The sequence below is a fragment of the Hemitrygon akajei genome, chromosome 16, assembly GCF_048418815.1.
Source record: "Hemitrygon akajei chromosome 16, sHemAka1.3, whole genome shotgun sequence".
NCBI lineage: Eukaryota > Metazoa > Chordata > Chondrichthyes > Myliobatiformes > Dasyatidae > Hemitrygon > Hemitrygon akajei.
This window is the reverse complement of record NC_133139.1, coordinates 90580376-90598214: the sequence shown is the minus strand read 5'-3', so window position 1 is coordinate 90598214 and position 17839 is coordinate 90580376. Positions and strand designations below refer to the sequence as shown.

The window sequence follows — 17839 nt, the reverse complement described above, 5'->3', positions numbered from 1 at the left end:
GCACTGATCCCTGTGGCACACCACTAGTCACAGGCCTCCAGTCAGAGGAGCAACCATCTACTACCTGTCTGGCTTCTCCCACAAAGTCAAAGTCTAAGCTGATTTGCTACTTCATCCTGAATACCAGGCAACTGAAACTTCTTGACCAGCCTCCCATGTGGGACATTGACAAATGCATTACTAAGGTCCATGTAGACAACATCCACTGATTTGCCTTCATCCACATTCCTGGTAACTTCCTTGAAAAAGGTGAAATGGTGTGATAGAATGAACATGGAGAGGATGTTTCCTATGGTGGGAGAATCTAAGACCAGAAGATACAGCCTCACAATAGAGGGCTGTCCTTTTAGAATGGAGATGAAGAGGAATTTCTTTAGCCAGAAAATGCTGAATCTGTGTAATTCTTTGCCACAGGGAGCTTTGGAGGCCAAGTCTTTATGTATATTTAAGGCAGAGATTGATAGATTCCTGATTGGCCAGGGCATGAAGGGATACAGGGAGAAGGCGGGAGATTGGGCCTGAGAGGAAAATTGGATCAGCCACAATGAAACGGCAAACTGACTCATTGAGCCAAATGGCCTAATTCTGCTCCCATGTCTTATGGTCTAATATTTCATTCACTAGCATAGAGCCTTTTTTAAACAGTGGAACAACATTGGCTTTTCTCCAATCCTCAGCTGCCTCTCCTGTCAGTAAGGATGATTTAGATATCTCTGCTAGTGCCCCAGCAGTTTCAGCACTTGCCTCCCGTAGGGTCAGAAGGAACACCCTGTCAGGCCCTGGGATTCACCTCAGGGTAGCAAAAACCTCCTCCTCTGTAATCCGTGATCGGATGCCACTTTGACTCACTTCTATAGACTCTGTCTCCGTCTCCCAGGTAAATACAGATGCAAAGAATGCATTGAAGATTTCCTCCATCTGCTTTGGCTCCACACATGGATTACCATTCTGGTCTTTCAGAGGACCAATTTTGTCCCTTGTAATCCTTTTTCTCTTAACATATCCACAGAATCCCTTAGAATTCTCATTCACTTTGTCTGCTAGAGCAACTTCATGTCTTCTTTCAGCCCTCCTGATTTCTTTCTTAAGTGTTCTTTTCCATTTCTTTACTCCATATGCCCCTAATTTGTTCCTACTTGCCTATACCTGTGATATACCTCCCTTTTTATCTTAACCAAGGCTTATTACTTGAAAACCAAGGTTCCCTACACTTGTTATCTTTACCTTTTATTCTGACAGGCACATACAAGCTTTTTACTCTCAAATTTTCATCTTTAAAGGCTTCCCACTTTCCAAGTACACATTTGCGAGAAAACAACCTGTCCCAATTCACACTTAACATCAAAATTGGCCTTTCTCAATTTAGAATCTCAACATGTGGACCAGACCTACCTTTTCGCTTATTTACTTTGTAACTCATAGCATTGTGGTCTATCCCATCTAGTTCTTTTACAGTATGGGATTCCCAGACGCAATGTGGAAAATTAAAACCACCTTCTGAAACAGCCTTATGTTTCTTGCAACAAACTACAATCTCTTTACAAATTGATTCCTCTAAATCCCTCGGACTGTTGGATATATCCTTTATATAGCCTTTAATATATCCCCATTAATGTTGTCATACCTTTCTTATATCTCAGTTCCACCCATAAAGCCTCACTGGTCGAGTTCTCCAGTTTGTCCTGACGGAGCACTGCCGTGACTTTTTCCCTGTCCAGTAATGTCACCCCTCCTCCTTTAATCCCTCCTGCTCTGTCACGTCTGAAACAACGGACTCCAGACCTGCCGTTCCTGCAACCGAGACTCACCAGCGGCTACAATGTCATAATTCTAGGTATCGATCTATGCCCTCAGCTCATCAACCTTTCCTACGATATTTTTTGCATTGAAATATACGCAGCTCTGGACACTAGTCACACCATGCTCAACCTTTTGATTCCTGCCTTTGTCTGATGTCTTACCAACATTCGCTTCCACAACCACTAGCTGTTCTGGCACTCTGGATCCCATCCCTCTACAACTCTCATTTAAACCCCACTGCGCGGTATTAACAAACCTTCCCACTGGGATACAAGTCCCCCTCCAGTTCCATTAAGGTAAAGATGGTAAAGATTAGCTTCATTTGTCACACGCACATCAAAACATCAGAATGTACAGTGAAGTGCATTATTTTGCATCAACAACCAACACCTTCCGAGGATTGCACTGGAGTAGCCTGCAGTTACTGCCATGCTTCCACACAACGTAGCTTAGCCACTAACTCCAACCATTGGCCTTTGGAATATGGGAAGAAACTGGAGTATACCAGGAAACCCAGAAAAATCAGAAGAAGAAGCATGGAAAGATGATGCTAGACCCAGTGACTTCTGGTTTCTCCATGAAACTGCTTAGTCTTCTCTTATGTCTTTCCTTTTTTTTGACGGTGGTTGGGGTTTTCTCGGAGTCTGTGACCTACAGTTCTTTGCAAGCTGTGAGTTTTTGGCCTGGCTGTGCAGCCTAGTGCTTTTCTTTCTCTGGGAGTGGTCTAGAAGACGTGTATCCTCGGGGGGGCCCCTGGATGACCCTGGTCCTCGCCGATTTCGCTGACTAAAGCTTCGTGGAAGACGGAAACATCAAGACAGCAGGCAGTGCATTTGCTAATCACTGGCTGCTGTCAGAATAATGTCCCTGTACCCAAGCGATCCCCCCCTCTCTCTCTCTTTTGACAGAGATTGAGAGCCTGTCGGTCCTTGAGATGGGGGGGCTTGGAGGAGTGATGTGGAAGATTGTAACATCAGAACAGTGAGTTGCTGATCTCCACTCTCGTTGTTGCAGGAGTGGTCTGTCTGAGATATCAAAGTGCTGGGTTATGGACTGTAGTTTTGATGGGGCTTTTGCAGTTGCTTGCATGTTGGGATTCAAGGGGGGAGTGTGTTCAAGTGGGGGGAGTGGAAGGGTGGGGGGAAGGGGGTTTCAGGGCTTTGATGTTCTATCGTTCATTCTATGGGGTCTCTTGTTTCATGGATATCTGTGAAGAGTACAAATTTCTGGTTGTATACACTAAACATTCTCTCATATTAAAGGAACCCAAATCTAAATCTAAATCTTACCCACGCAGTCACATGAAGAGTGTACAACTTTCTGACAGACAGTGGCAGGAATCGAACCCCAAACACTGATCACTAGAGCAGCAAATCGATTGCACAAACCACTACACTACTGTGCCACTCTAAAGAGAGATTACTTGGGCCCAGGAAATTACTTTTATGTCATACTATGCATGAGTGATGTCAGATCACTTATACATCTGATACACACAATGGTGTAAAAGAAAATGCCAGAAATACTCAACAGGCCAGAACAGTATCTGGGGACAGAGACAGACTTTGAGACTCTCTATCAGAAGAGATCAGACATCATCAGTTTTTTAAAATGTTTCACACACTCTATGTTGGTTGGTTACAGCTCACCTCTGAGTCAGAAGGTTGTGGTTCAAATCACATTCCAGAGCTCTGAAAATGTAATCTAGTCTGAGGCTGCACCCTGCGCCATTGAGAGAGAGTGTCAACAGGATGAGAGATCTCATAAGGCCACAGGAGCAGAATTAGGTCATTCAGCCCATCAAGTCTTCTCCACTATTCCATCTTGGCTGATTTGTTAATACCCTCAACCTCATTCTCCTGCCTTCTCCCCATAACCTTTCATGCCCTGACTAATCAGGAACCTATCTTCCACTTTTAAACATACCTAATGACTTGACCTCAACAGGTGTCTGTGGCAATGAATTCCACAGATTCACCACCCTCTGTCTAAAGAAATTCTTCCTCATCTCCATCTTTCAATTCTAGGGTTATGCCCTCCAGTCCTAGACTCACCCACTATAGGAAATACTCTTCCTACATCCACTCTATCCAAGCAGTTCGATATTTGAGTACTCAATGAGAGACTGCCCCCATCCCCATTCTTCTAAACTCCAGTAAGTGCAGGCCCAGTTAAGTCATTTCCAGAATCATTTTCATAAATGTCCTCTGGACCCTCTCCAATGGAAGCAAGTCTTTTCTTAGCTAAGGGGCTCAAAACTGCTCACAATACTCCAACTGTGATCTGACCAATGCCTTATAAAGCCTTAGCCATACTTTTTTTTATTTTCTAGTCGTCTCAGAACGAATATTAGCATTGCATTTGCCTTCCTCACCACCAACTCAACCTGCAAAGTGAATCCCGCACCATGTCCCTTTTTACCCTCGAATTTTGAATTTTCTCCCCATTTAGAAAATATCGGTAGTCTATGCCTTTACTCCTTCTGCCAAAATGCATGGCCATATACATCTCTACGCTAAATTCAATCTGCCACCTCTTTGCCCAATTTTCCAATCTAAGTCCTTCTGCTGACTTCCTCATCACTACCTGGCTCTCCACCTATCCTCATACTTTCCTCAAACTTGGCCACAAATCCATCAATTCTGTCTCCAAATTATTGATACATAATATGAAAAAAAAAATTATCCTAATGCCAACCCCAGCAGAACACCACTAGTCACCGGCAGCCAACCAGAAATGGCCTCCTTTGTTCCCACGCTTTGCCTCCTCCCAGTCAGACAATCTTCTATCCATGCTAGTATCTTTCTTGTGCAACCATTTTAACCTTGTTAAAAAGCCTCGTGTGTAGCACCTTGTCACATGCCGCTTAATGGTATGCTGATCATGAAACAATCAAAGATCTATCACCACAAACTGAAAATTGAATGTAATTATGAAAATTCAGCAGAATGCTCACAGAAATTTAAGAAAAGGCACAGTGTTAAATATTTAAAGATCTGTGTTGATAAAGTGTCTGCTGATTATGAAGCAGCAGAGAATTTCATTGATGAAAAGCCAAGATCATTGCTGATGAAAATCTAACACCAGAACAAGTCTATGATGCTGGTTGTTTTTATACCTTACATAAAACCTAAAAACAAGTAAATTTCAAACACAGTGTACTGTAACCTTCTATTCAAAACATGGCATTGTATGTGGAGACTGAATCCTGTCACTGTTCTCCACAGCTGATTCAGGTACTCTCCCAATGAGGCTGTGCTGCTTTGGTTACACTGAACACACCATATTCATGGGATGTAATAATTTTGTACTGTTAAGTACATATTTGTGATCAACAAATGTAAGACATAGACTGCGTACCTGGAGTCAGAAATGACAGTGATCCCAAAACACTTCTGGCCCCAAACATTTTAACCCGAACGAGGACACTTTGAGGTGGACATTCAACTTTGTTAAATGAGCATTCAGGCACTATTGTGCTTGGTACTGCGTTTCCAGAATTTAGCTCCATCAGTTTTAATGGAACTGAATTTTCAAAGTACAGCTCGGAATGCCAGGATACTTTGTATGCAAAGTGAGAATGAATTTCAAGTCAAGTTAAGTTGTTTATTGACATTTAATGATATATGTGTATATAATGTCTCATAACCATATACTGTACAGTGTATAGAAATGAGACAACGTTTCTCCAAATCAGCATGTAAAACACAATAGTACACACAACACACAGAACATATGAAGTTAAGGATAAAACCTACAGATGATTCACGCATAAATAACTAACTAAAGAGCATAAATTTTAAAATGTAAGGTAAGGAACAGATTAACCAGTGACATTTCGAAGGCCTTCTCATTGCATTTGTTGTCAGGATGTGGGCAATACTAAAAAGGCCAGCATTTAATACTTATCGCTAACCACCAGCGAGGTAGTAGTGAAAACATGCCAGCATTTTGAACCACTGCAGTCCCTCTGGTAAAGGTATTCCCACCGTGCTGTTGGGACTGAAGCTTCATGACATAGATCCATCAACTGTGAACACTTTTCCAAGTTAGACAGCGTGCCATTCAGAGGGGAGCCTGCAGGTGGTAGTGTGCCCATGTTCCCAATCCCCTTGTTCTTGCTGGTGGTAGAGGTCACAGTCAAAGTAACCTGTAACTACAGTGCACTTTATAGATGGTACACACTGGACGAAGGGACATCCCTCCCCACCATAGGCAGCATTCACTGGAAGTTCTGCTTCAAGAAGGCAACATCCATCACCAAAGATTGCCATTATCAGGCCAATGCCATTGTCTTGCAGCTACCATCAGGCAGGTGGTATAAAATCAGAATCAGGATTAGGTTTAATATCACCGGCATATGTCATGAAATTTGTTGAAATTGCGGCAGCGGTACATCGCAATACCATACATCGCAATACATCGCGATAATAGAGAAGAAAAAAATTATGAATTACAGTAACCATATATATTACAGTTAAATTAAATAAACAATAGAAATAAAAAGGTAGCGAGGTAGTCTTCATGGGCTCAATGTCCTTTCAGAAATCAGATGGCAGAAGGGAAGGAGCAGTTCCTGAATCGCAGAGTGTGTGTCTTCAGGCTCCTGTACCTCCTTCCTGATGGTAGCTATGAGAACAGGGCATGTATTGGGTGATGGGGGTCCTCGACGATGGACGCCACCTTTTTGAGACATCGCTTCTTGAAAAGTCTGCAGTCTTGCATGACCAGATCAAGAACAGTTTCTTCCCTATACCCATTCGATTCTTGAACCAACTGGTGAAACTCTAATAAACTTGATAAGAGTTTTAGAGTTAACATTTATGGTGGTTGATGGCTGTTATTTCCCGAATTATACTGTGCTTCTTTAAAGTTGTCAGAGTTCCACTCATTCAGGCAAATGGAACTAAAATGGTACAATGATTATTCAGGTGGATATTCTCCCATCAGGCAGGCAATACAAAAGCATGAAAGCACATACCATCAAGCTCAAGGACAGCTTGTTATCAGACTATTAAATGGTTCCTTGGTGTGATCAGATGGACCCTTGACGTCATAATCTACATCACTGTGACCTTGCACCTTACTGCCTCCCTGCTCTGTACCTTCTCTGTACTTTTATTTTTCACTCTTTGTTTCACCTATTATGACCTCAATGCACTATTGTCCTGAATTGATCTGTAAAGACAGTATGCAGGACAAAATTTTCACTGTACCTTGGTTCCTCTGATAATAATAAACCAATTTTCCAATTAACCTGGACATAATCTGTGAACATTTTAACATAACAAGCAAGAGGACAGATTGGTTGAGACTTATCACCTGCCAACTGACTGTAAATCTGATGGAAAGTCATTGCCCTGAAAACTGCTTCTCTCTCCATAGACGCTGCCTGACTCCAGCACTTCTTTCTGTCTTTATTTGGTGTTCTCAGAAGTTACTTTTACTGCCCTGTAACATGGATGGCAGATCGCAAGCTGCCACATTTCTGATTTGGTGAGCTGATTCTAATTTGATCTCTATTTGCCTTGCACGGAAAGCTTAACCTGCTTGAAGACAGATTGACAATGAAATCTCTTCAACAGGAAGTTTGTGGGGAAGCTGTTTGATTTGCAAGCAGGATATGTTGCCCTAACGTCGTTTGAGAACCCCTGAGGTAATGCTTTTTGCTGATTTTTGGACTTTCTTTTCTCTTCATTGGTTCCTTTTTTTCCCCACTGTGCTTCTTTCCTGTAAATATCTCAAAACCTGTAGCACCCCTCCTCATCATGCCCTCTATTCCATTCCACCTTTGTTTTTACCTAACACTGTCTGTCATCTGCAGAACCTCGACAGGCCAATGATAACAACGTGAACTTGTTTTCGCAGCCGTCCACAAACACTAGTGTAGAAAGCCAAAATTCAACAAGCCTGCAGCTGCTGGAAATCCAAACGAGGAACATCCAACACTCAGCCAGTCAGAGAACTTCTTTTAATTTAATTTTTATTTGGAGACACAGTGTGGAATGGGCCCTTCCGTCCCAATGAGACACTCATCCAGTAATCCATCTATTTAACCCTAGCCTAATCACAGGACAATTTACAATGACCATTTGACCTACCAATTGATACGTCTTTGGACTGTGGGAGGAAACTGGAGCACCTGGAGGAAACCCATGAGGTCACAGTGAGAATGTAAAAACTCCTGAAACTCCTGAAAAGCACCAGAACTGAACTCTGAACTCCGAAGCCCCAAGCTGTAGTCTTGTTGTGCTAACCGCTATACTACTGTGGCATGGTGGAAGACAATGGTATCTTGGGTCTCTGACAATGGCAGACAACTCAGGTGCCATTGTAACGTAGTGGTTAGCATGGTGCTAATACAGCTATCACAGAGTTCTGTTCTGATGTCATCTGTAAGGAGTTTGTAAGTCTTCCCCATGAACATGAGTTTACTCCAGGTGCTCCAGTTTCTTCCCACAGTCCAAAGATGTACCAGTTAATAAGTTAGTCATTGTAAATTGTCCTGTGATAGGCTAGGGTTGAACGGGTGGGTTGCTGGATGGTGAGGCTCTTTGGGCTGGAAGGGCCTATGCCTGCGAGGTATCGCTAAATAAATAAATAAATAATAGTTAATATTTCCAATTCACGGATATTTCATCGTTACTAGGAAAATAAGAAAACGGATTAGTTTTACGTTGCAAGGTGAATGGTGCTACTCGAGTCAGGTGACAGCTTACTGGTAGTTCAAGAGGCAAGAAATTTGACTAAAAACATTGTTGATAACTTTTTTTTCTGAGGTAAATTGTGGTAAACGATTACCGCAAACAGTGAAGAGGTGAGCGAAGGCAACACTGTTTCAAGGAATGAGCCATGCTGTACATTGCAAAGTTGGAGTGTAATGTGTTTGTGACAGTGTCGAAGATGGAGTTGGAGTGAGTGATTCGGAGAGGAGTCGAGGTGGAGGAGTATTGGTTTCCAGCAACCTAAGCCAGGAGTGCAATTGGATCAGTGCTGAGTCAATTTGGAAAGTTTGGGAACGGCTTCAACCTGGACAGTGAGGTCTAGGCCCGGAGCGTATTGCTGCAGCAGGGCCTAGGTCCCAGGGTGAGGCATGATCTGGTGATTAGACGATTTGAATGCTGGCCCAGATAGACTGGAAAGGCAGGAACTCAGGACTGGGAGCAAGGGCCGAGAAGATGCTGCTCCCTCTTCCACAGTGTTCACTCCTCTCTCCACAGTGCTGAGGCTTGGATCTGGCTGCTAAGCGCTTTGTGTCTGCGAGCTTTGTGGCAATTTGCCCCGCTGTATGATGAACTGAGACCGGGGCTATGGGCCCACTCCAGCTGCTCTGGGATTCGGGTCTATGGACTCAATTTTGCTCAGAATGCTGTTGATCACTTTTATCGTTTGTATAATTTGTGTTTTTATCTCTCTCATTGAGTCCTGAAGAAGGGTCTCGGCCTAAAACGTCATCTGTTTACTCTTTTCCACAGATGCTGCCTGACCTGCTGAGTTCCTCCAGCACTTTGTGTGTGTTGCATCTGCAGATTTTCTCATGTTTGCGATCTTATGGATAGCGCCAGAATTGAACTCCAAACTATAGGAGCCCTGAGCTCTAATCGAGGCATGCTAGCCATTTCACTGAAGTGCTTTGGGCAATGCAAAAATTGGGGTGGCACAATAGTGTAGCTGCCTCACAGATCCAGAAAACGAGGTCCAATCCTGAGGGTCTTGGTGAAATTTCCATCTGACCACAGGCACATGGGTTAGTTGGTGAGTCAGGCATTGTAATTTACCTCTGGTATGTTGGTGCATGGGAGAAACTCTACAGAGTTGATGGAAACGTGGAGAGAATAAGATGAGCTTGTCGTAAGTGGGTGCTGGATGATCCATTTGCTGAAGTACCTGGTTCCATGCTCTTTTCCTCTATGCAAGGCACTGCAGAAATGCTTATCCTCCTGTAAGTGACAGGGCTTTTGAGGGGGCATTAGATTCAGGAGTGGGGTTTTCAGCCCCTTGTGTTTCAATCATTCGAAGCCAATTCAATCCTGACCCGCCTGTCTTCAAAGTTCAAAATAAATTTATTACCAAAGTACATATCTTGTGTGTCACAACATTCAACCCCGAGAGTCACTTTCTTGCAGCCATTCACAGTAGGTACAAAGAAGTTCCATGGAATCAATAAAAAACTGAACACAAAGGCAATCACTGTGCAGCAGACAACTAATTGTGCTAACATACGAAAATAAATATATAGATAAGTACATACACACTGAGAACATGAGTGTAAACTCCTTGAGAGTGAATCCATAGGTTGTGGAATCAGTTCATTGTTGGGATGAGTGAAGTTATCCACGCTGGTTCAGAGCAGATTAGTGGTCTTTACCAAATAAAATCTATTGACTCCAGCCATGAAAACTGCATTTGGGCAGCGTGGTAAACATAGTGCAAAGCGCAGCACTTCACAGGGCCAGCAATCGATTGGAAGGTTGGAGTTCAATTCGCACCACTGTCGGGAAGGGATTTGCACGTTCTTTTCATGATGACGTGGGTCTCCTTCAGGTGCTCAGTTTCCTCCCACATTCCAAAGACATATAGTTAGGGTGAATAAGTTACTGGCATGTCGTGCTGGTGCTGGAAGAGTGGGGACACTTGCGGGCTGCCCCCAGCACACTGCGTTGGCCATTGACATAAAACGATGCATTTCACTGTATTTTTCAATGTTTTAATGTACATGTGACAAATCAAGCTAATCTTGCTTTATTGTTACCCCAGCAGCCAGAGATTTTTGGGTGTGAAAACATGGATTGAAAATCTTCAAATTGATGGAAAGTTAAAAGAGATCTTCTCTGTTGTCTTCTCCTCATGTTTAGAATCTCTCTCTCTCTCTTAAATTCTTTTAATAAATTTTGCATCCTATTGTTATCATTAACATAGAAACATAGAAAATAGGTGCAGGAGTAGGCCATTCGGCCCTTCGAGCCTGCACCGCCATTCATTATGATCATGGCTGATCATCCAACTCAGAACCCTGTACCTGCTTTCTCTCCATACCCCCGATCCCTTTAGCCACAAGGGCCATATCTAACTTAAGACTTTAAGACATAGGAGAAGAATTAGACCATTTAGCCCATCGTGTTTGCTCCGCCATTTCATCATGGCTGATCCAGTTTTCCTCTCAGCCCCAGTATCCTGCCTTCTCCTCCTATCCCTTCATCCCCTGACCAATCAAGAATCTATCAACCTCTGCCTTAAATATACATAAAAACTTAGCCTCCACTGCTCCCTGTTTGGCTAAAGAAATTCCTCCTCATCTCTGTTCTAAAGGGACACCCCTCAATTCTGAGGCTGAGGTCTTAGACTCTCCCACCATAAGGAACATCCTCTTTACGTCCACTCTATCGAGGCTTTTCTCCATTCGATAGGTTTCAATTAAGACACCCCTTATTCTTCTAAACTCCAGTGAATACAGGCCCAGAGCTTGTCACTTTTCAATCCTGGAACCCTCTCCAACTTCAGCACATCCTTCCTAAGATAAGGGGCTCAAAACATCTCACAATATTCCAAGAGAGGCCTCACTAGTGTTTATAAAGACTCAACATTATATCCTTTCTTTTATACTCTAGCCCTTTTGAAATGCTGCTAACATTGCATTTGGGTTCCTCATCACTGACTAAACCTGCAAATTAACCTCTAGGGAATCCTGCAGAGGGATCCCCAAGGCCCTTTACTTCTCAATTTTTTTGTATTTTCTCTCTATTTAGAAAATAGTCAACCCTTTCATTTCTTCTACCATCAACATACACTTTCTGACACTGCATTCCATTTGCCATTTCTTTGCCCATTCTTCTAATCTGGCTCAGTCCTTCTGTAGCCTCTCTACTTCCTCAAAACTACCTGCACCATCACCTATGCTCATATCGTCTGCAAACTGCGCAACAAAGCCATCAATTCCATCAATAGAATCATTGTCATATAACGTAAATAGAACCAACCCCAACACAGACCTCTGTGGAGCACCACTAGTCACCGGCAAACAACCAGAAAAGGCTTCCTTTATTCCCACTTTGCCTCCTGCCAATTGGCCATTGCTTTATCCATGCTAGAATCTTTCCTGTAATACCATGAGCACATAGCTTGTTAAGCAGCCTCATGTGGGGTACCTTTTCAAAGGCCTTCTGAAAATCCAGGTACACAACATCAACCAATTTTTCCTTTGTCTATCCAGCTGAATTCCAACAGATTTGTCTGGTAAGATTTTCCCTTGATGTAACCATGCTGACTGCCTTATTTTATCACGTGCCTCCAGCTACCCTGAGACCTCGTCCTTAACAATCAACTCCAAACGCCATCCAGCCACGGAGGTCAGATTAACTGACCTATACTTACTTTCCTCTGCCAGTCTCCCTTCTTGAAGGTGACATTTGCAATTTTTCAGTCTTCTGGAACCTTTCTAGAATCTAGAGATTCCTAAATTTTATTCCTAAATTTTTTTTGATTCTCTCGATTCTGTTATATCTTCTTTTATATGGAAAAACAAACATTCTCGACTAAATAACGTTCATCTTCAAAATTCCAAGAAGAATGGAGGTTTAGCTTTACCAAATTTTAGGTTTTATTATTGGGCAGTCAATATATGAAATCTTACATTTTGGACATATTATAATAACCATGAGGACTGTCCAATATCGATTTCTTTAGAAGCTAACTCTGTTAATAAATTTTCTATTATTTCTCTTGTCAGATCCTCACTCCCTTTATCTTTTAGTAAACTAACTGAAAATTTGGTAGTTAAACATACTTTGAGGATCTGGGTACAATTTAGGAAATTCCTTGGTCTAGTCCCATTTGCTTTAACTATTTTTTTATACCTTTGATGACCGATTCAGTTTTCAAAGAATGGGATAGATTGGGTATTAAATGCTTCCAGGATTTGTTTGTTGGAGGAAGTCTTCTTTCGTTTGAGCAAATGTCAGCTAAATATAGTTTACCCAAAACTCATTTTTTTCGTTATTTACAAATTAGAGACTTTCTGTGTTCTCAACTATATACATTTCCTGTAAGTTCCGATAAGGACTTAATAGATGTAACTTTTAATTTGAAACCTTTTTATAATGGTTCAATATCCAATATTTATGATATGTTGCTAGGAATGAGAAAAGCTCCTATAGACAAAATTAAAAATCTTTGGGAACAAGATTTACAGACTTCAATTTCTGAGGAAACTTGGAATGAAATTTTTAAATTGGTTAACGCTTCATCGTTATGTGCCTGTCACTCCCTTTTACAACTTGAAGTGGTTCATAAGGCTCACATGTCTAAAGATAAGCTATCTTGTTTTTATTCGGATATATCTCCTTTCTGTGATAGATGTAATAATGGAGAAGCTTCATTAATCCACATGTTTTGGACATGTCTGAGCCTTGAAAGATACTGGAAGGAAGTATTCCAAGCTTTCTCAGTACTTTTCAAGGTAAATTTTAAGCCTAACCCTTTGACCGCATTATTTGGTATTGTTGGAGGAAAAGACTTTTTTTTGGAGACTCCTGATTTGCATATTTTGGCTTTTACTTTTCTTATAGCTAGGAGGGCGCTCTTGCTTAAATGGAAGGATGCTGTTCTGCCTACTCATGCTCAATGGTTATGGGATGTTATGTCATGCTCGAATTTAGAGAAGAGCTGATGTTCAGTTTTTGAATCTAGCCAAGACTTTTATACATTGTAGGGACCATTTTTGAGTTATTTTCAAAACCTTTGATTTGTTGTAAAAGTACAGATGGTGGCTAATAATATATTATCATATGATAAGGGTTTTTCCCCTTTTTTCTTGCTTTTCCTAACAGCTCTGAATTTGGTAGTGGGTTTAGATTTTTTTCTGTATAACAAAATGATTATATTTCAATATTATGATTTAATTTAATTTTTATGAATACAGGGTTTAGTGATTGTAACTGTATTTTTAATACAATGTATTTAGTTCTATTTTTTTCTTTTGACTTATAATATATAGTTGTACTCTGTGTTCCTTTATGAAGAAACTAATAAAAATATTGAAAGAGAGATTCTTAAAAGGTTCTCACTAATGCCTGCATAATCTTTTCAGCCACCTCTTACACAATCAAGGGGTATTTGTTGCACTAGTTGATTTCCCCAATATTTATTTGTATCATTAAACGTCAAAAGCAGTCTTGCAGCTTTTTTTTCAAATTCTGTCACAGGATGTGGTTATTATAAGCAAAGTAACATTAACTTCTCCTCTCTGCAGTCCTTTTGGGAATATGGTGGTGAACTGTTACCGTCCTTATGGTGAGGAAACTCCGGCATGCTTTGGAGAACCTGTTGCTCTGTTACCTGGCCACTGTAAATCGCCTCAGGTGTAGGTGTATGGAATTTGGAGTGAATGGGGGAAACAGGTTGTTCTGTGGGCTGTCGTGGACTTGTAGGGCCAAGTGGTCTCTTTCTACATTGTAAGGAGGTAGGGAAGTGTGAACTCAGAGCTGCTGATGGTGGAGAACTGGTATTATATCTCCAGATTAGCATAATGTGAGACTCGGAAGGGAACACGTAGATGGCGGTGGTCCATGCACCTACTGCCCTTGCCCTTGTCTTTTCAGGTTGTGGGGGTCTTCAGGAGGTGGTATTGGTAATTCCTGCCCAGTGTTTTGAAAAATGGCACACACTGCAGTCACAAAACACCAACGGTGAAGGAAATGAACATTTAGGGTTGGCGATGGGGAGCCTACCAACCAGCTGGCTATGCGGATGGTGTCATACTTCTTGAATCAGAATCAGAATCAAGATTAATATCACTGGCATATGTCACCATAGGTCATTCCTTGCCAGATCCACACTGAGATTCCTCCTTCCCTACAGCAACACTGTCAAATCAATATAGGATAGAATTACTCCCTGCTGATAATGCCTCACTTTTAGATCCTTCCTTGTCAACCCACAGGCCTCATAGCCCCAGGTTGCTGTCACCTAACCAGCAGCTTTAATGTACCTCAGAATAAATCTGCAAGAACATACTGAGCTGGAGAGTGATGGTTTCCGCCCAATACAGCAACACCTCCCTACCATCGGTAGTATCTACAAGAGGCGCTACATCAAAGATCCCCACCATCCAGGCCTGCTATCTTCTCACAGCTACCATCTGGCAGGAGGGACAGCAGCCTGAGATCCCACACCAACAGGTTCAAGAACAGCTGCAGTTCTTTCTCTTCAACCATTTGCTTCTTGAACCAAACAGCACAGCCCTAATCACCATCTCTATGTCCACTTCGATCACTTCGCATTAAAACGCCCATTGTGGTCTGCTTCTGTTCAGATTGTGCTCTTCCTAATAAAAATTGTGTCTAATTTATTTTGATGCATAGTTTTTCTTGTGAATGCTGCTTTTGCAATGCTATGTGTCTGTGATGTTGCTGAAGTAAGTTTTTCATGGCACCTGTGTAGATGTGGAATTGTACAGACAGAAATAAATCCTCTCCTCTCATCTGCTCTTCTGTACTATCGGATCTTGTTGGTTCCTCGAGAAGAACTGTAGTCAGTCAGTTGACATGGTGGATTAAATCAGCATTCAAACTTTGGTCTCAGTGCAGACAAGATTAAAGAGATGATTCTGTTCTTTCGGAAGGTGCAGGCTGACCACTCTTCATTCCACATAAATGGGTCCTCCGTAGAGTTAGGAGCACCGCGCTCCTGGGCGTGCACACAATGAACAACCTCACCTGATCCCTCATCACCTCCTCTTTGGTCATGGAATCACAGCAGCACCTTTGCTTTCTGAGGAGTCTGCATAGAGTGAGGGCCCCCCCCCACCCCCCCCCCCGCCCCATTCTAACCACTTTTTGCAGGAGCCTCATTGAGAGAGTCCTGACCAGCTGCGTCACCATCTGGTACAGGAATTGCAAGGCATTGGACAGCAAGTTCCTATGAAGGATTGCAAAGACTGCTGAGAGGATTACCTGGGTCTCTCATCCACCCGTCAGAGATATTTATCTGGAGGGCTGTGTATGCAGGGATCTTAGCATTGTCAATGATCCCTGCCATCCGTCCAACAGTCTCTTTGACCCCCTACCATCAGGCAGGATGTACCACAGCATTAGGACAAGAACTGTTAGGATGGGAGGCAGCTTCTTTTCCCAGGCTGTGAGACACTGAACTCCCTGCCATCGCTTACATCTTATACTTTGTACACTGTACACTTTGGTTTCTTTTGGCAGTCTACATATTGAATGACAACAAACTGAATTTGAACTTGAATTTGATCATCCGCAAAAGATCCCTTTGCACTAGGACTCCATCAAAGTCCACGTTCAAAACTCAGTCCCTCAACCAACATCACTGAAAGCAAACCAATGATCAGGCTGTTTTCATGATGTTGTCTGTGGGAGCTTGCTGTGCACAGATTGATAACTTGGCCTCCAATATTGCAACAGTGACAACACCTCCAAGGTCATTGTCTGAGGAAATGAGTATCTTAATGTGACTATTTCACACCTCAGTGTTATCAGAGTTTTCAGCAAGTAAACAGACTCTCTGATTTCCTGGAGTTTTTTCTGGCTTTGTACCTGGTGACTGACACAAGTGAGAAACAGACAAAAGATGACAGACAGAACAGAACAGAACAAAAACTGGTCACTTCCGTGTAAACTCATCCTAACTCCATTAGACCCTGTATTCTGCAAACATACTGGATGTCCTGATTAACCACCGTGACTTCGGAATTTACTCCACTTCACCTGTACCTCAACCAAAGTTATAGTGGGCATAATTTGCTCCCCACGGCCAAGGATTTTAAATCCACCAACCAGAAAATACTCAAATCACATCTCTTTTGACATCAACACAAAGCTTTCAAGACGTACCTTGAGAGGGTGGTTCCTGCACTGGTTCCTGCAGGGAACGTTTCCTGGATAACCGGTTGGAAACTGAAGTCAAGAAATTCCGGATCCTCTCTGCGGAATCTGACTTCACCTTGCGCAGGTTCCGGCCTGGACCTCTTGTCAACTTAGATGGCTCTGTCTGCTTGCACTGCTGGTTAGATCTTTTGGAGAGAGGGTCCTTCTTGCTCCCTGTATTCACAGCATCATCCTGGGATATTTGGTCTTGCTCTGTACTTCCTGTCTCCTCGGGGCTTGGGGATATCTCTCCAGGACTCTCATGCAATGGAGGCACTGCACCTTGGGCATTCTCCTTGAGGGTCCCATCAACTGCCCCCTCCTTCTCCATAGCTGCCTGCTCCTCGTCCTCCTTGCACCTCTTGGCATTCTGCTTGGGGCCTGTAAACCACTTGTAGGCCTTTAGAAGTGCCTGCTTCTCTCCTGGTTGCTTGTCAGTCAGGTCTGAAGCTGCAGCCGGTGAATTTTCCTCCATTACTATGTACCAGACAAGCAGAGAGTTCTGCTAATCCTCTGCTTAAAGGAGCACTTGACACTCCGCACTGGTCCTCTGACCGAAACCACTGCAGCAACGTGCGCCTGACTTCTTTTAGTGTGTGTGCGTGTGCGTGTGCGTGTGTGTGTGCGGGTGATTTTTTTTTTAGGTGTTATTATAGTACATCTGTCAGAGAGGAAGAAGAGGAGGCACTACAGCACAAAGGACGCCAATCACACGCGATGTGCTAATGTCAACTGTAAACCACAAGGTCAGATGAAGAGAAGATTAAAAGGACTGTTTTCTTTTAAAACTAAATGTCACATCCTACTCCAAAGGTATGCACTGAAATCTCTTCAAGAAAGAGGCACAGTTTGAGGCCTTTTACGTTAGGCTTTTGCACTGAGCCAACATTCCATCCACAGAGTTTTCTGATCTGATGCTGTTTTGGGGTAAAGTATTTTGACAACCCTCCCCACCATGTCCCTTGGCACAGTGAATCGCCTCCATTACACGCTCTCTTTCCACCTGGAATTAGGGCCTATACACTGCTGAAAGCCTGAGCAATGAATCCAGCAGGTTTTAGATTAAAGACTTGACTGTGCCATATCTCCTTCCACAGCTTTCGATACCAAAATCTCATCCAGTTCTTCTGAAATTGTTCTATCGTTTGTTTTTC

The 17839-nt window shown here is 42.6% G+C and overlaps 1 protein-coding gene across 1 annotated transcript in view; it reads right to left on the bottom strand.

Moving 5' to 3' along the window:
• Positions 1 to 17292, bottom strand: part of LOC140740291 (ras GTPase-activating protein nGAP-like) — a 121019-nt gene extending 103727 nt beyond the window's left edge. The window contains exon 1 of the mRNA XM_073069433.1: positions 16653 to 17292. Coding sequence (XP_072925534.1) covers positions 16653 to 17160 — 508 coding nt within the window. The 5' untranslated portion in view covers positions 17161 to 17292. The remainder of the gene's footprint in view (positions 1 to 16652) is intronic.
• Between the last annotated feature and the right edge of the window lie 547 nt (positions 17293 to 17839).